The 21,486-nt window shown below is 34.9% G+C and overlaps 1 protein-coding gene across 1 annotated transcript in view; it reads right to left on the bottom strand.

Moving 5' to 3' along the window:
- The window catches only part of LOC150102819 (transcription factor 12-like), a 269,580-nt gene that overhangs the window by 101,283 nt on the left and 146,811 nt on the right, over nt 1–21,486 (bottom strand). The window contains exon 9 of the mRNA XM_090399401.1: nt 16,360–16,441. Coding sequence (XP_090255527.1) covers nt 16,360–16,441 — 82 coding nt within the window. The remainder of the gene's footprint in view (nt 1–16,359; nt 16,442–21,486) is intronic.

Here is a 21,486-nt window from a genome sequence, read left to right on the forward strand (position 1 = left end):
CTTTTCTTCCACAATTCTTCTCAACCGTTTCTCAAGTATACTTGCATAGATCTTGCAAGGAACACTCAGTAGGGAAATACCTCTGTAATTCTCACATTCAGTTTTATTTCCCTTTTTATATATGGGTACTATGAGAGCTCTACTCCAATCATCGGGAATTCGTCCCTCTGTCCAGGCTTTCTGAACTATGCAGTGCAGCCACTGTAAGACTCTTATACCACCATACTTCAGCATTTCTGGTCAAATATCATCTACTCCTGCTGCCTTTCCACATTTCAAGCCTTTGATGGCTTTTTCTACTTCAAGTATGGATATGTATTCCTGACTGCATGCCTGGTCAGTGTTTTTTTATCACTGTGCTGTCATCACTGCTTGTTTCATTTAGCAGTTTTTCAAAGTAATTACTCCATACTTCAAGGATATCTTTTTCTCCTGTTTTCATTTCACCTTTATCATCTCTAATTCCTTTTACAGCACTCTTTCCTCCATTCCTAAGCTTCTTCAACAACCTCCAGAATATTTTGCCACCTTCTTGATATTTATTTTCTATATTCTTGCCAAAGTCCTCCCATGACTTTTGTTTAGCTAGTTTTACACACTGTTTAGCTTTCTTACATTTGTCTCTGTATTCTGTAAGAGTAAAAGCTGACTTATTTGCCAGGAACTTTTGATATGCTTTCTTCTTTTCCTTCACTGCCTCTTTAACTTTGTGTCCACCAGGGAGTTCTGATTTTTTTATTTTTGCACACAACCTCACCACATGCCTCTCTGGCAGAATCAATCAATGTTTCCTTCAGAGTTTGCAACTGAATCTCCAAGGTTTGATTCCTGTTCTCAAACTCTTTCATTTTCTTTTCAATAATATTTCTGTATTTTAGTCTACAGTTCACATCTGAGAGCTGCTCAACTTTTATTCGCTTTAAAACTTTCTTACATGTTATTCCTTTCAATATGAAATTCAATTTTATCCTGCTCAAGACTAAATAGTGATCACTTCCAATTTCAAATCCTCTGTACACTCTGGTATCCTGCACCAGGGAGAAAACATCACTATCAACAATAACATAGTCAATGAGACTTTTCTTATTCCTAGCCTCTTCTCTCCATGTGAATTTGTGCACATTTTTATGTTGGAACATGGTGTTAGTAATAACCAGTCCATGTCCTGAGCAGAAATCCAACAGATATTTGCCATTATTATTAGCTTTGCTCTTTTCTCCAAATTTTCCCAAAATATTTTTGTATGTCTCACAATCATTTCCTACTCTACTATTTAGATCCCCAACAAGGACCAACTTTTCCTTTTTCATTGTGTCAGTTGCTTTTTCTAAAGCCTCAAAAAATTCCTCCACTTCTACCTTAGTAGAACCTTCTGTGGGACCATAGGCACAAATAAGTCTCATTGTCCAGTTCCCCATTCTCATATTTGCCCACATTACTCTACTTGAGACTGACTGCCATTCAAGAAGATTAGCCTCGTATTTTGTGTTGAATACTATGGCTACTCCTTCTTTTCCTTGATTGTTATTGCCTGAATATAACATTTTGTATTTATTGCTCAGAAAGATCTCACCAGTTTTGGTCTTTTTTGTTTCAGTCACCCGTATTATGTCGATCTGGTACTTATCTAATTCCTCAGCTAGCTCCATTTCTTTGCCATTCAGGCTTCTTACGTTGATAGTACCGATCTTTAACTCTGGTGATGTTGAGTTGGGGTTTGTTTTCAGATTTGTTCCAGTAGCTGACTTTTCGCTGTTCGCCCTGGTTCCCTGGCGAAAACAACGGGGGCCTTGTTTAACCGGGCGACGCCCCAGCCGGCATGAAATTTTGTCATGTTGTACCATCGTTTTTTATTTTGGTTTAACCAATAAGAATACAATTTGGTCGGCTAAATCCCAAATTGCCAGCCCATCCTCGTTCGTTCAGTATCAAAGTAGATACCCAACAGGGTGCACCACGAGAAGGTGAGGATTGGACATTAGGTCAGAAGCCCTGGTCGGTTCTCCGCATTCCTTTAAAGGCTATGTGGAGGTCTCCTCTCAGTTATACAGCTTTGACCCTTAAGCACCCCTTAAGATTATCACTTCATGTTGTATAAATGGATGAGTCAAGTACACCACCACCAGGTAGCATTATTTATGTTAATAAATTGAATAAAAATAATAATACAAAAATAAATAAATATGGTATCAACTGCTATTTGCTGCTTAAATGACGTTTGTCAGCAGTTGTTTATCTTATTACATAATGAATGAATGAATCCAGGAGGTGTTTTTTTTTCAAATGTTTTTCTAGAAGTGTGAATCTGATATTCACAAACTGGCACTTATATTGGATACTTTTTTCTGCCAAGTTATCTTAAAGCCCATGAAGTTAGTGATTATCGTCCCCTGCAATCAAGAAATCTGAACAAAATAATAACGAGATTGTATCAGCTGGTCTGATACTTTTTAACACTATTTATTTTGCAAGTCAGTTTTAAGAATTAGGTGTGTAATTTGATATCAAGTAATTGTGCATGAATTTAAAGAAATGTATATACACTATTACAGTTTATGGAACTGCCCTCAGAGAGAGAGAGAGAGTAAACATAGAATTTATTTTATTTTTTATTATAATACAAAATTTCTTTTAATTTGGACAAGAATTTGTGATTATTTACACAGGGATGAGTAAATAAAAGTTTGTAGTGAAATATCTTCATGACTGGAGAATACTAGATTATTAAGTCAACTTGAGGTAAAAAAAATTGCAGTGATGTTTGATAACACTATGATCAAAGTTACAGTAACATTCGTTGAAAGTCCAATGCTTTCTACACATGTGCCCTTCAACTTCTGGAACCAAATAATGAGTGAACCATTCCTAGAATAACTTTTTTCATCTCGAATTCAATCTTTGATTTTTTCAGAGCTGCAAAACATACAGAATCAGGAAACTGCTTTGTTTGGAGGGAGAGGGGGGGGGGAAGAGCTAGTATGGGGATAAAGTGTATTACCTGGGTCAAAAGAGGGAAAAAAAAAAAAGCACGTATATATGTGTGTACTGTAATAAATAAGCATAAATAATACACTTAGAAAAACAAAATATGAAGAGAAAAACTTCCATTTTTTATATGACATTATGGACATGGACAGTAAGGTATGAAATAACGAAGAACTAGAACTCTGGATGTTGGATTAATAGTAAACAACAGTATTGCTGCCTAAGTTACACAGAAGGCATAAAGATATAAAACACTAATGCACAGATACAAAAAAGAAACTGAAGTGCAAGAAAATTGCATTCAAAGAAAAGATGATTTTTAGATAAGAATAAGTAACACATATGCACTTTGAATACTTTAAAAAATTATAGAGCCTAAATGATCATCATCATCATCAAATTCCTGACATTTACCCTCAAGAGGTGTATAGGATATGATGGTACTACATGAAAAATTTACATCATTACTAACTTCCTACCTATAATTTTTTGCCAAATCAATCTGTTACCTACCAAAGCTACAACATTGTCAGATCTTATATTTATATATCTATCTTCTAAGGCACTTTTTACTGTATCAATCCACCTATATCTTGGTCTTCCTCTAGGTCTTGTTCCCTGCCAACCTGGCAGAGAACACTTGTTTGGCTAATCTTTTCTTGCCCATTCTGTTTAAGTGACTATACAACCTGAGATTAGCTCTGCTAATGCATTACAGGATGCTGAAAATGTCAAGTTCTTTCCTAATATCCTCATTCTTAATATGATATTGCCATCTGTTCACACCCCTAAACTTGCTCAGGACTCTCATATCTGCGGCCTCTAGTCTTTGGTCAAGTGTTTTACTTCTGACCCAGCTCTCAGATCCATAAGTTAAAATTGGTTTGAACACTGTCTTATATACAGCTAATTTAGTGTTCCGACCAATTTTTCACTTATTCCATATAAATTTATTCAGTTGACTTGCTACCATACCATCTTTGTTAATTTGTTGTCTATTTCCATATTTAATTTACCATCTTCACTAAAAATCGTGCCTAAGCAGCTGAAATGTTTTACTTGTTGTATAGGTTCTCTATTCACAATGCAGCTGATATTTTCAATGCTTCTACCTATTTTCATTATCTTTGTCTTGTTACTTTTCACCTTCATACCATATCTATCACAAAAGTTATTCAATTTAGTCAGGGAATCTTGCATACTTGTAGCAGATTTATTTAGATGTATAACATCATCTGCATAAAGCAAGGAGTTGACATTAACATCTCCAATTTTGATATCAGGTTTAATATCACTATAATGTACATCCTTGTCTGACACGAGATTTAAAATTAAACCATCTCCCTCTACTTCCTTCTATTCTAACTGCTGACTTACAACTCAAATAAAGACTAAGTATTGTTTGATATAATGATCCACTGACACCATACGACTGTAGCGTTTTGAATAGCTTCTCTCTTGGCACCTTGTCATATGCTTTTTCCAGATCTACAAAACTTAAATACAGATCTTTGTTATATTCCCATGCTTTCTCAACTATTTGTAGTAAAGTCAATATCTGATCCTGACAGTCTCTATTTGGCCTGAATCCAGCTTGTTCCTCATCAAGCTTCTCTGCCACAATCTTTCTTAACCGTTTCTCAAGCATACTGGCATAAATCTTACCAGAAACACTCAGTAGAGAAATACCTCTGTAATTCTCACAATCAGTTTTATTTCCCTTTATATATATGGGGTACTATGAGAGCTCTACTCCAATCATCTGGAATTCTTCCTTCTGTCCAGGCCCTCTGAACTAAGCAGTATAGCCACTGTAAAACTTTTATTCCTCCATACTCGAGCATTTCTGGTCTAATATCATCTACTCCAGCTGCCTTTCACATTTCAGATTTTTGATGGCTTTTTCTACTTCAAGCATGATATGTATTCCTGATTGCATGCCTGTTCAGTGTTTTTTTTTTATCACTGTGCTGTCATCACTGCTAGTTTCATTTAGCAATTTTTCGAAGTAATTACTCCATACTTCAAGGATATCTTTTTCTTCAGTTTTCATATCACCTTTAGCATTTCTAATTCTTTTTACAGCACTCTTTCCCCCCATTTCTGAGCTTCTTCAACAACCTCCAGAATATTTTGCCACCTTCTTGATATTTATTTTCTATGTTCTTACCAACGTCTTCCCATGACTTTTGTTTAGCATTCTTACATTTGTCTCTGTATTCTCTAAGAGCAGAAGCTGACTTATTTGCCAGGAACTTTTGATATGCTTTCTTCTTTTCCTTCACTGCCTCTTTAACTTCCTGTGTCTACCAGGGAGTTCTGATTTGTCTATCCTTGCAGACAACCTCACCACATACCTCTCTGGCAAAATCAATCAATGTTTTCTCCAGAGCTTGCCACTGAATCTCCAAGTTTTGATTCCTGTTCTCAAACTCTTTCATTTTTTCTTGAATAATGTTTGTATATTTTAGTCTACAATTCACATCTGAGAGCTGCTCAACTTTTATTCGTTTTAAATCTTTCTTACATGTTCTTCTTTTCAATATGAAATTCAATTTTATCCTCCTTAAGACTAAATGGTGATCACTTCCAATTTCAAATCCTCTGTACACTCTAGCACCAGAGAGAAAACATCACTATCAACAATAATATAGTGAATGAGACTTTTCCCATTACTTGCCTCTTCTCTCCATGTGAATTTGTGCACATTTTTATGTTGGAACATGGTGTTAGTAGTAACCAGTCCATGTCCTGAGCAGAAATCCAACAAATATTTGCCATTATTATTAGCTTTGCTCTTTTTTCCAAATTTTCCCAAAATATTTTTGTATGTCTGACAATCATTTCCTACCCTGCTATTTAGATCCCCAACAAGAAACAACTTTCATTGTGTCAGTTGCTTTTTCTAAAGCCTTAAAAAATTCCTCCACTTCTACCTTAGGAGAACCTACTGTGGGATCATAGGCACAAATAAGTCTCATTGTCCAGTTCCCCATTCTGATATTTGCCCACATCACTCTACTTGAAATTGCCTGCCATTCAAGAAGATTAGCCTAGTATTTAGTGTTGAATACTATGGCTACTCCTTTTCCTGATTGTCATTGCCTGAATATAACATTTTGTATTTATTGCTCAGAAAGATCTCACCAGTTTTTGTCTTTTTCTGTTTCAGTTGCCCGTATTATGTCGATCTGGTACTTAGATCTTGGATCTAATTCCTCAGCTAGCTCCATTTCTTTGCCATTCAGGCTTCTTATGTTGATAGTACCAATCTTCAATTCTGGTGATATTGAGTTGGAGTGTGTTTTAGGATTTGTTTCTGTAGCTGACTTTTCGCTGTTCGTCCTGGTTCCCTGAGAAAACAACGGGGGCCTTGTTTAACCGGGCGACGCTCCAGCCGACATGAAATTCTATCATGTTGTACCATCATTTAATATTGTGGTTTAAGCCAATAAGAATACAATTTAGTCGGCTAAATCCCAAATTGTCAGCCCATCCTCGTTCATTCAGTATCCAGGTAGATACCTGACATGGTGCACCATGAGAAGGTGAGGATTGGACATTAGGTCAGAAGTCCTGGTTGGTTCTCCACATTCCTTTAAAGGCTATGTGGAGGGCTCCTCTCAGTTACACAGCTTTGACCCTTGCAGGTTTATGTCTACAGATGATTAACAGGAAATTAAACTTTGAACTAAGAAATAGGATATTTCTTTTAGTTCTGCACAATACAAATGGCAGAAATTGGTGGTATGTACTAAAGCCTCAATTCATGTATTAAATTAATAAAATCCTTTAGAAATAGCCAGATTTTTATTACACAGCAGTCATAGTTTTGCATCATGAACTTTCTTCATGAAACACAGCACATGAATGACAAAAATATACAAATTCTTGTAATCTTTGCTTTTGAAATTCAGAATATACATCAGTATTTCATAGTCACTTAACAATTACTGCCTAATTAAATAAGTGCAAACAATGCTGTTTTGTCATTTAATTTTATAAAAATTGAATGGTGAAAATTTAGACTGCTATGTATAATTCATCACTTTTTTCATCAAGATTATATTCTAATGGATGTAATTAGTAGACAGTTCCACATTCTAATTAATTCTGAAGGCGGAAAAAATTAATAAGGTTTAAGATGCTACAGCTTTATTTTTAACTGCCAGTCATGAATTTTTCCAGTTATATTACTCATTTTGTGTTATGCTGCAGTTTAGTATAGTCTGACCACATATGCGAGTCTATTGTTGGCAGACTGCCAAGAGTCAGTTCATGTTGAAGATGAGAATGAAAAAGTCGATGTATGAACTGGTCACCAACACGCGAAATCACATGCTTTATACATAAAATTTTCCAACTGTTATACAAGCAAAATAGTTACCACTTTAAAAACTACAATGATCATAAAAGAGAAGTTAATTTTCCAACATATAATAATAAACACTCATCCCACAATAAGGATTGATTACCCTAATATCGGAATGGATTCTCCTTCTTTTGACATTAGCAGAAATGTCGAAGGGTCTCGTATCTGTGGGCGTACCATATACTTCTACATACATAAAGAAGTCACAGCCAGCATTAAAAAAATAATAAAATAAAAATGGTAATTTGAAATACAAAGTAAATCCTGGGGGTGCTTAAGGGTCAAAGTTGTATAACTGAGAGGAGACCTCCACATAGCCTTTAAAGGAATGCGGAGAACCGACCAGGGCTTCTGACCTAATGTCCAATCCTCACCTTCTCGTGGTGCACCCTGTTGGGTATCTACTTTGATACTGAACGAATGAGGATGGGCTGGCAATTTGGGATTTAGCCGACCAAATTGTATTCTTATTGGTTAAACCAAAATAAAAAATGATGGTACAACATGACAAAATTTCATGCCGGCTGGGGCGTCGCCCGGTTAAACAAGGCCCCCGTTGTTTTTGCCAGGGAACCAGGGCGAACAGCGAAAAGTCAGCTACTGGAACAAATCTGAAAACAAACCCTAACTCAACATCACCAGAGTTAAAGATCGGTATTATCAACGTAAGAAGCCTGAATGGCAAAGAAATGGAGCTAGCTGAGGAATTAGATAAGTACCAGATCGACATAATAGGGTTGACTGAAACAAAAAAGACCAAAACTGGTGAGATCTTTCTGAGCAATAAATACAAAATGTTATATTCAGGCAATAACAATCAAGGAAAAGAAGGAGTAGCCATAGTATTCAACACAAAATACGAGGCTAATCTTCTTGAATGGCAGTCAGTCGTAAGTAGAGTAATGTGGGCAAATATGAGTGAGAATGGGGAACTGGACAATGAGACTTATTTGTGCCTATGGTCCCACAGAAGGTTCTACTAAGGTAGAAGTGGAGGAATTTTTTGAGGCTTTAGAAAAAGCAACTGACACAATGAAAAAAGAAAAGTTGGTCCTTGTTGGGGATCTAAATAGTAGAGTAGGAAATGATTGTGAGACATACAAAAATATTTTGGGAAAATTTGGAGAAAAGAGCAAAGCTAATAATAATGGCAAATATCTGTTCGATTTCTGCTCAGGACATGGACTGGTTATTACTAACACCATGTTCCAACATAAAAATGTGCACAAATTCACATGGAGAGAAGAGGCAAGGAATAAAAAAAGTCTCATTGACTATGTTATTGTTGATAGTGATGTTTTCTCCCTGGTGCAGGACACCAGAGTGTACAGAGGATTTGAAATTGGAAGTGATCACTATTTAGTCTTGAGCAGGATAAAATTGAATTTCATATTGAAAAGAATAACATGTAAGAAAGTTTTAAAGCGAATAAAAGTTGAGCAGCTCTCAGATGTAAACTGTAGACTAAAATACAGAAATATTATTGAAAAGAAAATGAAAGAGTTTGAGAACAGGAATTAAACCTCGGAGATTCAGTGGCAAACTCTGAAGGAAACATTGATTGATTCTGCCAGAGAGGCATGTGGTGAGGTTGTGTGCAAAGATAAAAAAATCAGAACTCCCTGGTGGACACAGGAAGTTAAAGAGGCAGTGAAGGAAAAGAAGAAAGCATATCAAAAGTTCCTGGCAAATAAGTCAGCTTTTACTCTTACAGAATACAGAGACAAATGTAAGAAAGCTAAACAGTGTGTAAAACTAGCTAAACAAAAGTCATGGGAGGACTTTGGCAAGAATATAGAAAATAAATATCAAGAAGGTGGCAAAATATTCTGGAGGTTGTTGAAGAAGCTTAGGAATGGATTAAAGAGTGCTGTAAAAGGAATTAGAGATGATAAAGGTGAAATGAAAACAGGAGAAAAAGATATCCTTGAAGTATGGAGTAATTACTTTGAAAAACTGCTAAATGAAACAAGCAGTGATGACAGCACAGTGATAAAAAACACTGACCAGGCATGCAGTCAGGAATACATATCCATACTTGAAGTAGAAAAAGCCATCAAAGGCTTGAAATGTGGAAAGGCAGCAGGAGTAGATGATATTCGACCAGAAATGCTGAAGTATGGTGGTATAAGAGTCTTACAGTGGCTGCACTGCATAGTTCAGAAAACCTGGACAGAGGGACGAATTCCCGATGATTGGAGTAGAGCTCTCATAGTACCCATATATAAAAAGGGAAATAAAACTGAATGTGAGAATTACAGAGGTATTTCCCTACTGAGTGTTCCTGGCAAGATCTATGCAAGTATACTTGAGAAACGGTTGAGAAGAATTGTGGAAGAAAAGCTTGGTGAAGAACAAGCTGGATTCAGGCCAAATAGAGGCTGTCAGGATCAGATCTTCACTTTACGACAAATAGTCGAGAAAGCATGGGAATATAACAAAGATCTGTATTTAAGTTTTGTCGATTTGGAAAAGGCATATGACAAGGTGCCAAGAGAGAAGCTATTCAATACGCTGCAGTTATATGGTGTCAATGGGGCATTATATCAAGCAATACTTAGTCTTTATTTGAGATGTGAGTCAGCAGTTAGAATTGAAGGAAGTACAGGAAGATGGTTTAATGTTAAATCTGGTGTGAGACAAGGATGTACATTATCCCCTCTGTTATTCGTTATCTATATGGATCACATTATGAAGGAATGTGGTATTAAACCTGATATCAAAATTGGAGATGTTAATGTCAGCTCTTTGCTTTATGCAGATGATGTTATACTTATCAATAAATCCGTTACAAGTCTGCAAGATTCTCTGACTAAATTTAGATATGGTATGAAGGTCAGCAATAAAAAGACAAAGACAATGAAAATAGGCAGAATCATTGAAAATGTCAACTGTGTTGTGAATGGAGAACCTGTGGAACAAGTAAAACATTTCAGCTACTTAGGCACAATTTTTACTGAAGATGGTAAACTAAATATAGAAATAGACAACAGAATCAGCAAAGCTGGTATGGTGGGAAGTCAATTGAATAAATTCATATGGAATAAGAAAGAAATTAGTCGGAACACTAAATTAGCTGTATACAAGACTGTGTTGAAACCAATTTTAACTTATGGATCTGAGAGCTGGGTCAGAAGTAAAACACTTGACCAAAGACTGGAGACCGCTGATATGAGAGTCCTGAGAAAGATTAGAGGCGTGAACAGATGGCATCAATGGCAATATCATATTAAAAATGAGGATATTAGGAAAGAACTTGACATTGTCAGCATCCAGGAATGCGTTAGCAGAGCTAATCTCAGATGGTATGGTCACTTAAATAGAATGGGAGAGGAAAGATTAGCAAAACAAGTGTTCTCTGCCAGGTTGGCAGGAAAACGACCCAGAGGAAGACCAAGATATAGGTGGATTGATACGGTACAAAGTGCCTTAGACGATAGAAATATAAGATCTGATAATGTTGGAGTCTTGACAAGTAACAGACTGATATGGAGGAAAATTGTAGATAGGAAGTTAGTAATGATTTAATTTTTTCATGTAGTACTGTCATATCCTGTACACCCCTTGAGGGTACATGGCAGGAATTTGATGATGATGATGATGATGAAGTAAATCCTGAGTTGTAGATGATTTCACTGTCCAGTGAAACACCACTACCACCAACATCCCCTTACTTACTGGAGGCCTTTGACATGCCTAATATGTGATAATTAAAAAGGGAATCAACATAGTATAGTTAAACAGAACAGCTGCTAGATATTATATAGAACAGAAACAGATAGTTACTCATCAGCAGGTTGTTTTATGATCAGTTAGTAAATAATTCTGATGCCAGTTAATTGTGCCTGAGAGTAGCAGTAAGTATGGGATAATGTCAAAGCCAGCATACACAAGAGACGGACACTGTGTGTATGTGTGTGTGAGAGAGAGAGAGAAATCATGAACTTGTCATCATCATACGTGATGATGAAGTAACTTTTTGCCGTCTGTGGGAGTTTTCTCTTTTATTGGGATGAATTTCTGCTTTTTTTTTTTTTTTTTGATAATTTCTAAATTTTTGCTGCTGTTTTTCATGGGAAATGTTTTTTAATCTGTTTGCATTATTGATAGCTTTTCCTAGTACAAGCACATCACATCAATAGCCATCAAAAATCTTTGTTCTTTACTGTTCAAGTCTACTTATCACCTATGCTGACATTTATCATCATCAAATTCCTGATACATACCCTCAAGGGGTGTACAGGATATGATAGTACTACACGAAAAACTTGCATCATTACTAACTTCCTATCTACAATTTTCCTCCAAATCAATCTGTTACCTGTCAAGACTTCAACATTAGCAGATCTTACATTTCTATCTTCTAAAGCAGCACTTCTAAAGTGTGGGCCGAGGCCCCCCCCCCCCATGGGGGACGTGAAATAATAATACTAATGAATATTAGTGAACATATGCTTATTCATATAAGTTTCATTTCAAAGGTATTGATAAGAAGCACAAAAAAGCTTACAAACACAAAATGTTGCGCTCATTTAAAAAAACGGTCAAGTTTTTCGTGCTTTAAATTAATGTTCGATTGCTAGTGTACACAGGTGCAGGCAATGCATCGGGAAAGAAATATGCTTGTGATGCAAGGTGACTGAGCTGATAGCACAGATCACATGCAATTTTTTTTTTTGATGGGGCCGTGAAATTTTTTAATTTTTCCAAAGGGGCCTTTACATCCATACGTTTGGGAAGCACTGTTCTGAGGCACTTTTTACTGTATCAATCCACCTATTATATATCTTGGTCTTCCTCCGGGTCTTTTTCTTATCAACCTGGCAGAAAACACTTGCTTTGCTAATCTTTCCTCTCCCATTCTGTTTAAGTGACCGTACCACCTGAGATTAACTCTGCTAACATCTTCCTGGATACTAACAATGCTAAGTTCTTTCCTAATATCCTCGTTTTTAATATGATATTGCCACTGATGCCATCTGTTCATGCTTCTAATCTTTCTCAGGACTTTCATATTTGTAGTTTCTGATATTGGGTCAAGTGTTTTATTTCTAACCCAGCTATCAGATCCATAAGTTAAAATTGGTTTGAACACTGTCTTGTATGCAGCTAATTTAGTGTTTTGACTAATTTCTCTCTTATTCCATACAAATTTATTCAGTTGACTTCCTACCATACCAACTTTACTGATTCTGTTGTCTATTTCCATATTTAATTTACCATCTTCACTAAATATCGTGCCTAAGTAGCTGCAATGTTTTACTTGTTCTATAGGTGCTCCATTCATAATACAGTTGATATTTTCAATTAGAACCCTGCAAGAGCTGAGACTTAAATTGAACAACTTCGTCAGGGGCAATGCAAATTCTCTTGCACATTTACATAGCACACAGGTGGATACACCATCAAGTCCACTGTTGTGTTCACATTCATATTTTTTAATATGCTGAACAACTCCTGTTCATCTAACTCAATTTTGATATGTGACTTTGTAACATCACTAACTGTAAAATCACCACCTGGATGATACACCTTTTCAAAAAAAAATCATTCTCAGCAACTCAACTATTTCTTCTAGTTGTCACCTTCCTACAATGAGCATTGTTTAAAGTAATTCTACCAGTTATTTTTACTCTTACTTGCTGCATAATGAAATACCTTTTTTGGGTTTACTTGGCATGTTTTACTAATCTCTCTCTCTCACATAGTCTGATTTGACCTTCCTTAGCATACTAGCCACCCTTCTTTCTTGAACTTTGCAGTGCTTCTGAGTATGAGGATCAATTTTTTCTTTATATTTTCTTCACAATGTTTTTTCTTTTTCCCCAGGTCTTGCTTTATATTCCTACTCATTCACTTAATTCCAACTTGGTTTATCCTCCTGACATTGGGCATACAGTCTTACACTGCTACTCTCAAGCAATTTCTGACCATTGCCATGCACTACTGACATTCTTTCCTTGTAGCTTCTCAAGCCATGGCACTTTTCCAAAATGATTCCTGAGCCACTCATGATCACCAGCCTTATACATGAACATAAACCCCTTCTTGACAGAGAACTCCACATGTATGGCAATTTCCCAGGCCAAGATCGCATGGTCACTCTCCCCCAATTTGATGCAGAGTGTCTACCTTGGTTATGGATACATCTTCTGATGCTGTTATCAGCTTCAACACCCTCAATCCCCTTGTTCCCTATATAACATGCTGCTTCATGTAATTATCCCAGCAACTGTATACATCCCACTTCCATCTTTCCATGCCCCTTTCCTCCCTACAGTCGAAGTTCCCATAGTCTCGCATAATAATTGCTCGGAACATCCTCATCATAATCATCATCAAATTCCTGAAATGTACTCTCAAGGGGTGTACAGGATATGATAGTACTACATGAAAAATTTACATCATTATTAACTTCCTATCTACAATTTTCCTCCACATCAATCTGTAATCTGTCAAGACTCCAACATTGTCAGATCATATATTTCTATCTTCTAAGGCACTTTTTACCATATCAATCCACCTATATCTTGTTCTTCGTCTGGGTTTTTTCTTGCGAGCTTGGCAGAGAACACGTTTTGCTAATCTTTCCTCTCCCATTCTGTTCAAGTGAATATACCACCTGAGATTGGCTCTGCTATCACATTCCTGGATGCAAAAAATGTCAAGCTCTTTCCTAATATCCTTGTTTTTAATATGATATTGCCATTGATGCTACCTGTTCATGCCCCTAATCTTTCTCAGGACCTCTCATATTTGTAGTTTCTAGTATTCGGTCAAGGTGTTTTATTTCTAACCCAGTTCTCAGATCCATAAGTTAAAATTGGTTTGAACACTGTCTAGTATAGAGATAATTTAGTGTTTTGACTAATTTCTCTGTTAATCCATAAGAATTTAATCAGTTGACATCGTACCATACGAGCTTTGTTGATTCTGTTGGCTATTTCCATATTTAATTTACCATCTTCATTAAAAATCGTGAATAAGTAGCTGATATGTTTTACTTGTTCTATATTTTCTCCATTCACAATGCAGTTAATATTTTCAATGCTTCAGCCTATTTTCATTGTCTATGTCATGTTTGTGCTGACCTTCATACCAAATCTATTACAACAGTTATTCAATTTAATCAGGGAATCTGAGACTTGTACTGGATTTATTTAGAAGTATAACATCATCTGCATAAAGTAAAGAGCTGACATTAACATATCCAATTTTGCTATCAGGTTTAATACCACTTTCCTTCATAATGTGATCCATATAGATAATAAATGACAGAGAGGATAATGCACATCCTTGTCTGACACCAGATTTAACATGAAACCATCTTCCTATACCTCCTTCAATTCTAACTACTGACGTACAACTCAAATAAAGACGAAGCATTGCTTGATATAATTCTCCAATGACACCATACAACTGTAGCGTTTTGAATAGCTTCTCTCTTGGCACCTTGTCATATGCTTTTTCCAGATCTTTGTTATATTTCATGATTTCACAACTATTTGTCGTAAAGTGAAAATCTGATCCTGACAGCCTTTATTTCGCCTGAATCCAGCTTGTTCTTCACCAAGCTTCCCTTCCAGAACCCTTTCCATTATACTTGCATATATCTTACCAGGAACACTCAGGAATGAAATGCCTCTGTAATTCTCACATTCCGTTTTATTTCCCTTTTTATATATGGGTACTATAAGAGCTCTACTCCAATCATATGGAATTTACCCCTCTGTCCAGGCCTTCTGAATTATGCAGTACAGCCACTGCAAGACTTTTGTACCTCCATACTTGAGCATTTCTGGTTGAATATCATCTACTCCTGCTGCCTTTCCATATTTCAGGTTTTGATAGCTTTTGCTACTTCATGTATGGATATGTATTCCTTATTGCATGCCTTTTGAGTGTTTTTTACTACTGTACTGTCATCACTGCTTGTTTCATTTAGCAATTTTTCGAAGTAATTACTCCATACATCAAGGATATCTTTTTTCACCAGTTTTCATGTCACCTTTATCGTCTCTAATTCCTTTTACCTCCATTTCTGAGCTTTTTCAACAGCCTCCAGAATATTTTGCCACCTTCTTGATATTTATAATTTATATATTCATATTTATTTATATTTATAATATTCTTGCTGACATTTATAAAAATCCCAAATCCATTCAGTCTATTCTCAAATACTGCTTTTGTTTGAAGTAGTATGCCAAATATTTCCCTATAAATGTTTGAAGCTATCCAGAGGAGGGAAAACAAATACAGTTAACAGATGCCCCCCCCTCCCCTCAAATAGACTAGCCCTAATCATTTTCTTGTAGACTGTTGCCTTTTCTATAGGTATTTCCACTGACCCTACTCTGCTGAACTGATCATCATCATCCCACCACTTTCCTTAAGTTTGTCAATACAAGAGAAGCTTATACTCATTTGAATCCATCTGTTTCATTCCATCTATCTCAGTTCTTTAGAACAGCCTTTGTAATACTTTTTTCACAAAATAATACAACTTTCAACTTCTTTTGCCATTTAATTAAATGGCAATGACAATACTATTTACTTTGCCTTTTAAATAAAAGCAACAAAAACAAAGTTTGCGAATGTTTCATATATTTTAGGTCCCATGAAGATTTTCATCAACTGCTAAGTTGATTGAACCAATTTTAAAGTAAACAAACTATTTCTTCTGAAGATATTATATATAAAAATTCCTTTGGAACCTGAAAAACTTGTATGTCATCCTCTTGCAAACTTGGTGTTGGTTATCTGAGAAACTTTCAGATTAATAAGTATTTTATGGTAAGGTGTCACTATAGATTTAAGTAGTTTTTAGGCATTACATGTCAGATAATAAATAAGCAGATGTCTATGCTCTTCAACATGACTAGGTCTCAAAAAATAATAAATAAGGAAATAAAAAACAGTATGAAAAAACCTACAGAGAGAGAGAGAGAGCAAAACTTGAGATCTAGCCATTTAAGATTATCTAGCAATAAAGGGAAACTCACCTGCAACCAAAACTCGAGAATCAGGACTTGAATTTGGAAGAGATAACTTATTTCCAACAGTATTCTCAGAACTGGTATTAGTCTAAAATGGTTAAATATTTTAATCGTTAAACACAGCATTAATTACATGAATGCAAAAATTAATGTGCCAAATAACTATTTTACTAACAGAACACAAATATGGATAAAATTACAGATAATACCAAATCAAGTTTATAAATAATTCTTTCTTTTAAGGTTACATGGTGATCAGCACTCATATTTGTAAATTTAGGGATACAAAAACACACGTGTTGAACAGATCATTTTATTAATTACTAATAAAATAAAACTTGACGTTTCGACTCCTGTATCGAGGTCACCATCGGAAGAACACAACTGTATAAGGAACCAAGATACATGCTCATTCCCTGTATACCGGTAAACTAAATCTACGTAGTTAATAAATCCTTTTCCCTAGCCTGACCTCTAGTGATAAAAAAAAAAATAAAAATAAAATAAAATTAATTAATTTAAAAAAAAAAAAAAAAAATATATATATATATATATATATATATATATAAATAAATACAACTACAATAAACTGCTAAAGTCCTCATATATTAATATTCTTCTGGATAGTTCTGATTGTTATAAAATGATTTCTTTCAGTTGCTGTTGAATGTTACAAACACTTCACCAGGTTGTCTTCTTATAGTGGGATTTTTCTAAGGCTAGTTTAGGTTGTTATATAGGTTGTAGATGGGTCCCTCTACATTCTTGAGATGGTTAGGCCATCATTTTTGTTGAGATTTGGGTTGTGTTTGAGCATTTCACATGACTCTTTAAATTTTCTCTCAAACCAGGTTTTGGTGCGGTGTAGGGACTTGGTATTTTTCCAGTCAATTCTGTGGTATGTTTAGAGTGTGTGGTCAGAAAGGCCGGTTTTACCAAAATGAAGGTATTTCATGTGTCGCTTGTTCGTCTTGTCTGATTGGGATAGTTCGCCCTGTTTCCCCTATGTATGGTATGTTACAAGTGCATTGTATTTTGTATACCCCTGGGTGTGCTAGGTGTGGAAGAGGATCTTTAGAAGAACTGAGTAGGTGTCTTAACTTATTTGGGGGTTTAAAGGTGGTTTTACTGTTGTATTTGCGAAGTGTTCTGTCTATTTTTTCAGAAATGCCTCTAACATAAGGAATAGCAATAGCATTCTTGATGTGAAATCTTTTTTACAAAAAAGATGCACATGTAACATACCATACATGGGGGAAGCAGGGCGAACTATCCCAATCAGACAAGACGAACAAGCGACACATGAAATACCTCCATTTTGGTAAACCGGCCTTTCTGACCACGCACTCCAAACATACCACAGAATTGACTGGAAAAATACCAAGTCCCTACACCACACCAAAACCTGGTTTGAGAGAAAATTCAAAGAGTCATGTGAAATGCTCAAACATAACCCAAATCTCAACAAAAATGATGGCCTAACCATTTCAAGAATGTGGAGGACCCATCTACAACCTGTATAACAACCTAAACGAAATCATTTTATAACAATCAGAACTATCCAGAAGAATATTAATACATGAGGACTTTAGCAGTTTATTGTAGTTGTATATATATATATATATTTTTTTTTAATTAATTTATTTTATTTTTATTTTTTATTTATTTATTTTATCACTAGAGGTCAGGCTAGGAAAAAGGATTTATTAACTACGTAGATTTAGTTTACCGGTATACAGGGCAAGAGCATGTAGCGTGGTTCCTTATACAGTTGTATTCTTCCGATGATGACCTCGATATACTTGTCGAAACATCAAGTTTTATTTTATTAGTAATTAATAAAATAATCTGTTCAACACGTGTGTTTTTGTGTCCCTAAATTTACAAATATGAAGTTTATAAATAAAATACCAGATTAATGTCTAAAACTTTACTTTTACTAGTTTTAGAAAATGCAAGAAAACAGCAGCAGCTGTACAGCCAAAACACTTGATGGATATTTTTTCTTGAATATAGTCTAGTTTCTGTTCTCTTCCTTTCTTATGCACTGTGTGGACATTGGCCATGGGCATGCTCTCCACAGAATAATCATTTTAGTAGGGAGTGGGTACTTCCTCCATTTGAGGGCATGGTAGTAAAACAGTTTCGGCAGGTCAGCTGCCAATAGTACATGGGACAGAGCCTATTGGAAACACATCAGGCAGCTTCCTGATCAGTTGGTGAATAATCCTGTTGCTATATTTTCTCTTCTAGGTTGTGTCTGGAGGGAATACGAGTACAGCAGCTTGTGGGGAGCACTGTTGACACTGCACTTGGATAAAGGTCTGGACACTCCCCATGTAGACACATTATGTCCATAAGACCTTTGTCTCTGCTGTATACCCTTACTGTATAAATTTTAACAGTATTCTAAAAGACATCAAAAAAATTTATAGTGTCAAAGAGTACATGGGACTGAACCTGCTGGCAACACTTGAGGAGACTTTTACTGTGGTTAAAAAAAAATCTCCCACAAAAGAAAAAATCAACACAAAATTACCATCATCATCATCTTCATGCTTAACAAGGATTTAGGCCTAAAGTGGACTGTTCTGGCCTTAGAAGTCATCATTGAGAGACATCCTCTTAAGAGAACGTCCTGGTTTCCTTTTTTCTAATGGTTTGTAATTTAAGGCTTGTTTGGGTAATCTTCCTGTTTTCATTCTTTCAATGTGTTCCATCCATTTATGTTTATATTTTTTAAATTTTTTAGTTCTTACTGGATCTTATCCATTAAAGGCTGATTTTTCTGTTGATATTATCATTCCATAATCTTTGGCTATCTCATTTAAATTTGAAGTATCTTTCTGTAAGTTATCTTCAGAATTTGTAATTATTATTTGGTCAACAGCAAAAAAGGAGAGTGTTTAAGTTCACAGTAGGAGAAAGTTTAATACCTTGATGGAAATTTTTATTCCATTTTATTATTATTTCATTTAGATAAATATTAAAAAGAGTTGCTGAAAGTATTGTCCAACCAAGGAGTCCAACAGGGATATTTTCATTTATATTTTAGGTAATTTCTTATCTTATGCAGATAAGAAAAGAAGAGAATCCAATTTAATCTTATCTGTATTTGATTATTTTCATATATAGCTTTTAGAATATTATTTGGTATTTGTCTTTCTTTTAATATGTTAAATAAAATGCTTCTTTTAACTTTGTCAAATGCTTTTTCAAAGTCAATAAATGTAACATGTGTTTCTAAATTGTATTCTCTTCTTTTCTCTATTATTAATTTTAGGCAAAAGGCCTGGCCCATACATGATCGTCCTCTTCTAAATCCATTCTGTACTTCTAAAATAAAGTTTTCAGAATCTTTTATTAGTTTGTTCTTTAAAATTGTGCTATATATTTTGTAACAGGAATTTAGAATACTTATACTTGTATAAGTATTCTAAATTCTGTTTATTTTTCTGTTGATATTATCATTCCATAATCTTTGGCTATCTCATTTAAATTTGAAGTATCTTTCTGTAAGTTATCTTCAGAATTTGTAATTATTATTTGGTCAACAGCAAAAAAGGAGAGTGTTTAAGTTCACAGTAGGAGAAAGTTTAATACCTTGATGGAAATTTTTATTCCATTTTATTATTATTTCATTTAGATAAATATTAAAAAGAGTTGCTGAAAGTATTGTCCAACCAAGGAGTCCAACAGGGATATTTTCATTTATATTTTAGGTAATTTCTTATCTTATGCAGATAAGAAAAGAAGAGAATCCAATTTAATCTTATCTGTATTTGATTATTTTCATATATAGCTTTTAGAATATTATTTGGTATTTGTCTTTCTTTTAATATGTTAAATAAAATGCTTCTTTTAACTTTGTCAAATGCTTTTTCAAAGTCAATAAATGTAACATGTGTTTCTAAATTGTATTCTCTTCTTTTCTCTATTATTAATTTTAGGCAAAAGGCCTGGCCCATACATGATCGTCCTCTTCTAAATCCATTCTGTACTTCTAAAATAAAGTTTTCAGAATATTTTATTAGTTTGTTCTTTAAAATTGTGCTATATATTTTGTAACAGGAATTTAGAATACTTATACTTGTATAATTTTTAGGGTAAGCTCTACTACCTTTTTTAAAGATAGGGATCACAACTGCTTTTTTCCATTCTATTGGTGGGTTACTTGTTGAATAGATTTTATTTAAAAATAACATAATAGGAGTCTTTCTTTGAACCTTATTCCTGCATACTTATACAATTCTGAACCTAACCCATCCTCTCCACGTGATTTTTCATTTCTTGTTTCTTTCAGGCTGATTTCTAATTCTTCTTTAGTTATTTCCTTTTCCTTTTCATTAAATGTTAGTCAGTTATCTTTTTAAAAATATTTACCTGTCCACACTTCTGCATAAAAATTCTTCTAATTTCAATTCGGTGTTTAATTTTACATTTTCTTTAGTATCTGTACTTAAATGTTTCAAAATCTTATATACATTGGGTCTTATTTTATATAAATCATGTTCTAAATTCACCCAGGGCATTTTCTTAACTAGCTCTCTTCCAAACACCATTGATGCTGCCTCTATGACTGGCAACAATTATGACCATGCTCTTGTCTATGTTTTTTTATTTATTTACTTTTTTTTTTAAACAGATCATCCTTCTCACAGCCAATCTTAGCCTCATATACTATGGCAATATAATGTTGTCAAATCAAATGACATTCAATAACCATATCATATAAAATAGACATATAAAGCCTGAATGTCATTTGAATTGAGCTTCTACTTTTTCATGATCCAAGCACTTGCACTGATCTAATAACAAATTATTCTTACAGGAATGAGTGCTTTTATTGCCCATTTTAGTCAAAATGATCAGTAATATAAAGGCAAAATGTTGGGCAAAACTTTTGCACTACCATTATGATTCCACCCTCTTTCCCATCCTGGTGGAACAATAGTTGTAGCCTCTAAAGATAAGGCGGACCTCTTAGCATCAGTTTTCTCTGACTCTTGTTTAGACTCAATAGTCTTGTCTAAACAACAGTTTACACAAGGCTACTGACGTTCCCAGGCAGGTCTACCGCAAGCAAGTGTGCAAGTTGCACTGCATAAAGGTGCCATAAAAGGTGGGTGCAAA

This window comes from Typopeltis vanoorti, chromosome 10, assembly GCF_054136105.1.
Source record: "Typopeltis vanoorti isolate ZY-2024b chromosome 10, IOZ_Tvanoo_1.0, whole genome shotgun sequence".
NCBI lineage: Eukaryota > Metazoa > Arthropoda > Arachnida > Uropygi > Thelyphonidae > Typopeltis > Typopeltis vanoorti.